This window comes from Bactrocera latifrons, unplaced genomic scaffold, assembly GCF_001853355.1.
Source record: "Bactrocera latifrons isolate USDA-ARS-PBARC rearing strain unplaced genomic scaffold, ASM185335v1 scaffold_186, whole genome shotgun sequence".
Taxonomy (NCBI): domain Eukaryota; kingdom Metazoa; phylum Arthropoda; class Insecta; order Diptera; family Tephritidae; genus Bactrocera; species Bactrocera latifrons.
Genome location: NW_017535363.1, coordinates 178,529 through 185,891, shown reverse-complemented (window position 1 = coordinate 185,891; position 7,363 = coordinate 178,529). Strand labels below are relative to the sequence as shown.

Below are 7,363 nucleotides of genomic sequence, written 5' to 3'. Positions count from 1 at the left end.
AAAAGTTTGAAATAATTCTCACTACTCTAAAACACCTCAAAACCTGCAATGCCAGTTACCAACAAGCCAAACTTAATACTTTTTCAAGTTAAGGCTGCTTTGCAACACATATACATACATACACACACGCTACGCAGCGCCAAATGGTCTGGTGTGAACATCCATTTCCAATTATAAACAATTTTTAACTAATTTTCATTATTATTTCACAACTCATGCCATACAAGTGAATGTACGCAACAAAAAMGGGTAATAATAACTACAGCAACAACAACAAGCGCAACAAAAAGTAATAGTAGAAGAAAATTTCCGGCAAGTCACTGCGGCGACCATTCAAGAAAGTCGCTTTTCAATAGCAAACGCGAGCAGCTTAAAACACCAATTTTCATTAAACAGCAAAAAAATTTAGAGAAAATAAAAAAAAATAAAAAAAAGAATCGAAAAAATCGGAAAAAAAGTTCAAAAAACTCAACAGCGCAAATGCGCTCCAATTCAGTCAGATAAAAAAACAACTACAACATAAGGCAACACATACAATTATACAAATTCTTGCCGGCAAGCGCGCTACACCACGCCACACTACGACACACACAATTTACCTGTTTCCAACTGGCAGCCAGTTCGTCATTACGCCGCTTTACYCCAGTCCACTACCAGTCAATACGGTGGGTGCGCGTGGCATGCCGAGCGCAGCGAAGCAACTAAAATTCCAATAATCATGATCAGCTTTGTGGCTTATTGATTGCGATCGCAACAACAACAACAAAAAATAACAAAGTAGAAAAAGGAGCAACAAAGAGCGAAAATCACAAATCAAATGAGTAAAGGAAGCCTCTGTGGCTAAAGAACAATTTGGCCGCKCACAGCTGTGCCATGCTGCCGTTCCACGTCTGCGCCGGCCTGTCATAGCCACAGCCTCCGCCACTGGCACCTACCGTGTGCTGGCAGCTTTCTTCAACAACTTAAGCTGTTGCTGCCAAGTTGTGCCACATGATTTGGTCTTTGCTTTGCGTACAACGCAGACGTTTTGGCGCGTCGGCAAAGTCTTTGATCTAGCGATCGCGCGCCCTTGCGCCGCCTGTGCCGCCGACACTTGCAATGATCCCCAACAACGCTGCAATGCTTTTGCTGATGTTGTTGTGCATGGCAACAGCACAGCACGTTCATCAGCAAAAGCAGTGGCGTAAGCTGCGCCTTCAGCCACATTATGCTGCGCGCGTGTGTKTATGTATGTCTAGCGCTGCGCGCAATGTGTTGTCCCGCATACGCTTGCGCATATTTTTCCGCATTGCTTTTACTTTAATTTTTAACTTTAACGTTAACTTTTTTCAGTATTTTTACTTTTATTTACTAATATTTGTGCCGTTTTTGCGTTTGCACTGTCTGCTTTTCATATTTTAATGATTTTTACTTTTATTTTTCGTGGCTGCGCGTTGCTTGCGCGCTCTTCTGGAATTTTATTAGTGCGCACAGCTGGAGCTGAAAGTGTGTAGAGTGTGAAAGAACRAAACGCACCGACGCAGCGCTTTAATTTTTCGGATGGCGCGCGGCTTATTAGTTTGCTTTGTGAGCTTATTGTAGCTCAGTTATAGCGGCCGCCGATGACCTGCCAGGCCGCGCTTGAGTTATTAGTCCCACCTTGCAGGCAGCCTTCAGCGTTTGCGCTTTAACGTCACTTGGCAGTCGCGCGCTTTGTTTGAGTGATCCTCATGACGTGAGCGCTGCATCTGCGGCTGCCTTATTTTAAATTTTWTTRTGGCATGATTTTCTTATATTTTCGACGCGCAGCTGGTCAAACGCTCACAACTTGCGCCTGTCGGTTTAACTAAACTACATTTGCATTTCGTTCACGTTTGATTTCACTCTGCCGCACTAACTTCCATACAGTTTAAATTTGTTGCTCATTTGGATTTGTGTGGCGCATACGCTTGGCGCGTTGCATAAAYAACTACACCGGCGCGCGCTATAACCACAACAATTGGCTTTTTGTTTGCGGCTTACATTGCCGCTTTTATTGTTTTGATGTAATTGTTGTTGTATTGTAATAGTTTTTGTGTGCGCCTGGCAAATTATTCAAATATTATTATTTTACAATGCACAATTTGCATTCATTTCAGCATTTAAATGCGATCGTGCGAACTGATCTCATCATAGACTAAGGCGCGCACACACACGGGCCCACACAAACACGCATGCGCCGGCACTTAAGTGCGCTTAAAGTAATCCTACGCCATCACAATGGAATAAATTAGTATTAAATTTTCGTGAAAAGGCACATGCGCTCACAGAGCTGAGCTGCTGCAATAATAATAAAAATAAAAGCAGAAAAATATTAAAAATCCGAAGAACAGAACCAGACAGYTTGTCTACGAAAATTTCGCATTGTCTTACATATAATTGCATTATACCGTTATACTCCACTTCGCAACTAATTGAGTTGCCACAATTGCCTCATAAGTTTAAGAGCATTGCTGAGCGCGTCGCTTGTTTAAGCAAAGATTTCACTAAGCGCGCCCACTAAGCCCAATTCTCTTAGCAGCGCGTTCAGAGGTATAAGGGTAATTAGCATCTGTCTAAACATAAGGTAAATAGCGCACATATACAAAGCAAATGAACGCGCTTAGGTTGACTGCATTGTGTGCTTGAACTACGCAAGGCATGACAGGCTACCACACACGAGCTTGCGCAAGCCTTGAACACATTGTATAACTTAATATTAGATGAGCAAAATGAACGTATAGTTTGATGAATTGCTTAAAGTGCGCTGGCAACAGTGCTGCGCAAATATTGAAAGAAAAAATTCACCTTAAACTCACCACACGCTAACGATTTCTTTAGACAAAAAAAGAAATAATTAAACCTATTAAAAAATATAAACAAATAATAGTTAGGAATAACGCCACAACCAGTAACGCTCATCAAAATACACCACTATAATAATTATACCCACCAAATTCACCACGAAACTAATATAAACATTTTCCCTACCATTACTTGCAGGACAAGGACGCGTCAACCAGCTCGGCGGCGTCTTCATCAATGGGCGCCCGCTACCCAATCACATACGTCGTCAAATTGTGGAAATGGCCGCTGCCGGCGTAAGGCCGTGCGTCATCTCACGCCAGTTGCGCGTTTCACATGGCTGCGTCTCGAAAATACTGAATCGCTATCAGGAAACCGGCTCCATACGTCCGGGTGTTATTGGCGGCAGCAAACCGCGCGTCGCCACACCGGATATTGAGTCGAAAATTGAGGAGATGCGTAATGCTAATCCCGGCATTTTCAGCTGGGAAATACGCGCTAAGCTCATTGAGTGCGGTCTATGCGATAAGAATACCGCGCCTTCCGTAAGCTCGATCAGTCGCTTGCTACGCGGTGGCAATAGTRGCGCACACTCTGAGTCCGGCAGCTCAGCGCATTCCATTGATGGCATACTCGGCGCTGGCGGTTTATCGAATGGCTCGGGCGATGAGAGTGACGATGATGCCGAGCCGGGCGTACAGCTGAAGCGCAAGCAGCGTCGTTCGCGCACCACCTTCTCGAACGATCAGATCGATGCATTGGAGCGCATATTTGCACGCACACAATACCCCGATGTGTATACGCGTGAGGAGTTGGCACAGAGCACCGGCTTGACCGAGGCGCGCGTACAGGTGTGGTTCTCGAATAGGCGTGCGCGTTTGCGCAAACAATTGAACACCACACAGCAAGTGTCCAGCTTTGCCGCCAGCACTGCAGGTGGACTCAGCTCGGCTAGTTTTGCTAGCGCCGCCGCCGTTGCTTCACCATATCATCCACATCATCATGCGCATCACCATCACCATGCCGCCGCCGCTGCTGCTGCACACACCATGTCCGCTTCGGCCGCTGCGCTGTCGCACAATCACACCCATCAAATGGGTCTATACAGTCAAGCKTGGAATACATTTGGCAGTAGCGCTGYCACACAAGCCGCAGCCGTTGCTGCTGCCTCTAATGTCTTTGAACCGCATCAGAATTTTGCTCACTCAAGCGGTTCGGTGGCGTCCATGTCGCCAACAAGTAGCGCCGCCAGTTCGGCTTCACTGAGTCCAGCGCATCAGGCAGGCGCTACCGTCAGCATCAACAACAACAACAACGATGTCGGCAACACCAATTACAGCAACAACTCAAGTTACGGCATGCCGTCGGCCACGACAACCAGCTCAGCTACATCGACGGCTGTCAATAGCAGCTCTGCAGCAGCCACCGTCGCAACCAACTCGGCTGCTTATGCCACATCCTCCACAGCTTATGGCTTGGGCACCAGCAGCAACTTCACCACTGCCACCTCGGCTGAGCAGCTACGCTCGCAATTCGCTTCGGCTGCTGCTTCGGGCTCTCATCATCCCGCTATGTCGTCATGGGACTCGTACAACTTCCCTGGTTCGTTCTTCTCGTCGGGCGCAAATCACATGGGCGGCTATTCCCAGAGTATAAGCGAGCACAAGTCGACAGCCAGCGCAGCAACATATCCGTATTTCGGTTTCTAAGTCGAAAAGAAATGAACAYTGTGTATTAAAAAATTGTAGCAATTTTATTGTAAGACTGTAGCATCTGTAAATCAGTTAAGAACTTATATAACTATTATAGTGTAGAAACTACGGGACCACTCATCCAGTTGAATCGTTAAATTATACCTGTGCCTCGACAATCTGAATATATATATGAGGTATAAGCATTCTGAAGAGCTCAAGACTGAGTATTTTTGTTGTATTTTTTATAATTATTTTGGTCTTTAGTTATTTCTTAAGAAAATTAATAATTAAGCTAATTAGATTTTAAGTAAGTAATCGTTKTTTAGTTATGAAAACTTCGGCAAACCAATAAAATCAATTTTGAAAAATAAATTTCAGGTCTATTTATTTGCTAAATATCAGGACTAACAAATCTTATCTTGTTTGGCATTTCTAACTTGGAAAATCGAATGTTCCCAGAATAGATTTCGAATTAAACATATTTCTTCAGCATATTCTAACAYAAATTTCTCCTATTTACATCTTTCTCTGATAACGACTCTCTTTCGCATCATTAGTGGCAGCTTTTGAAGCTCGAAGCTTTCATAATAACAACTTTTTTTTCGCAAAGTTAATCAGCAGCTTTTAAAGCTCGAGACTTTTTAATAACGACGCTCTTTCGCATAGTCCGCAAAAAGCGTTTAAAGCTCAAAACAATCGGACAAAAACACGCATGTAACAGAGAATAAAAAAATTTTGAAACTTTTTAATAAAATTTTTTTTTCTGACATAGTACTTAGGTGAAGTAAGCTTTCGAAGCACGAAGCTTTCACAATAAAATTTTTTTCACTAGAATAAAAACACGCATAGTAACTGAGTACAACAAATTTTCGAAGTTTTTTAATAAAAACTTTTTCCTAAGTACTATAGGTAAACAAAGCTTTTGAAGCACGGAGCTTTAATAAATTTTTCTAGTATGGTCACTAGTTAAAACAGCCTTTCGACACTCGAGGCTTTCATAATWAACATTTTTTTCTCACMTGATTGCTGAGYRGARCAARCTTCCGAAGCTTTCATAAAAACTTTTTTTGGCATAGTTTCTAGGTAAAGCAAACTATCAAAATCAAAGCATTCTCAAAAACCACTTATCTCGCTTAGTCGCTAAATAAAGCAAGATTTCACCGCTTGAAGCTTCCATTATAATTTTTTTCACACAGTCGATGAGTAAAGCATGTTTTCAATTCACGAACCTTTCACAATAATGACTTGTTCTCGAATATTGACTGGGTGGAAGCTCGCAGCTTTCTAATAAAACCTTTTTCTGATACAATCTTACTAACTTATCTAAAGCAAGCTTTTCAAGCTCGAAGCTTTCATAATGAAAAGTTTTACTCACATAGTGACTGAATAAAGCAACATGTTATACCTCAAAGTTTTATTCACGTAGACATTAGGTAAATCAAGCTTTTGAAACGCGGAGCTTTCAGAACAAAAAAATCTCACATAATAACTCAGACCAAGAAATTAAGGTGAGTGTGTCAGAAAATTTCGGAAAAATCTCGAGAAAACTCAGAAGTTAAATTTGATTTAACCGATCATAGCACTATARTGTATATATAAATATATRTATTTATATAGTTGGGAGATTCTTAATACATTATTTGTTTATTTGAGTGAAATTGTATTTGAACTCTTCAAAGTAAGAGTAAAAATTACTAAGTTGGAATAATTAAACTCTCATAGACAAAACTTATGACTTCTGTTTAGAGTATGAGATTCATTGATCAGTCAAAAGTCATAATTTCTTYAATTCAATCAATATCAATTTTGTTATCAATACAATATCAATTCTATCAATATAATTCCCGGGACTGCCCTGTCCGACGAGCCTTGGAGTTTCACTTCACACTTCCTTTACCCATGACTGAGATTTAACGATTTTGAYCACAATCAGCCAGCTCGCAGCATCGAAAGTTGGCATAGGCATGTCCAGGTCTCTCCAACCACTTTAACGGGAAGCTGATCTAGCAACTTCTATTCCACTGCTTTCAATTGCTACCACCTCTCCTGCCTCAGGGAGTTTAAATGGGTTAGTGCGCGTCACGATTAAGTGTCTTTTGGTTATGGAGCTGTCGTTGGGCCTTATAGCGTTATCCTTTCGCTTCGGTCATTTAACCAGCCTAGCTCGATCAGTAAAAAGCGTTTATTTCTTCAATTCTCAAAATATTACAGAAACCTGTAAGAATTATAGGCGCCAATGACAACTTTGGGCTAAGTGGAGGTATTCCTTCACTCCTCAGCTSTGAGTGTGTCTTATAAACTTCAGATTATTGATCAAAAAATTATTTAGCGGGCATCTGAAGGGATTTTTCGGAAATAAAAAAATAATTCAGTCTATATATTCAAATGTTTATACACACATCTTTTATTATTTTTATTTTTTTATAAATATTTTTTTTTTTTCATATTCAAGCCAGCATTGGTGCCTTTAAGCAACGATCGAAGTGCTAACTCACTTACTCATCAAACTAATTCGTTTTGCCCAATTGAACGCCGACAATAAGTACTGTATTTCGACTTCACCTACCGCCTACTTACACCTAATGCGCATACACATACACATCTCACATCTGAGGTTCCTACATGCTCTGCTCGCCGTAGGCGGCGAAGATCAAACAACAAATACGTTGGTGGTCGTCATATTGTTTTTGCACATCGCTCTCCGCCTCCAACAGCACACTCACTCGTCCATTATTAGCTGCCTAAGTATTTAGGCTCTTTGTAATTGGCTTCACACACACACACATGTTTACGCACACMTATGCCACCTTTTGTTGTTGTCTATTTAACTTTTCACAAAACATATTCCATTACACRCACACAATTAA

The 7,363-nt window shown here is 41.6% G+C and overlaps 1 protein-coding gene across 1 annotated transcript in view; it reads left to right on the top strand.

Moving 5' to 3' along the window:
• The window catches only part of LOC108967385 (protein gooseberry), a 6,537-nt gene extending 1,735 nt beyond the window's left edge, over positions 1–4,802 (top strand). The window contains exon 2 of the mRNA XM_018930759.1: positions 3,001–4,802. Within this exon, the coding sequence (XP_018786304.1) occupies positions 3,001–4,511 (1,511 nt within the window). The 3' untranslated portion in view covers positions 4,512–4,802. The remainder of the gene's footprint in view (positions 1–3,000) is intronic.
• The last annotated feature ends 2,561 nt before the right edge of the window (positions 4,803–7,363 follow it).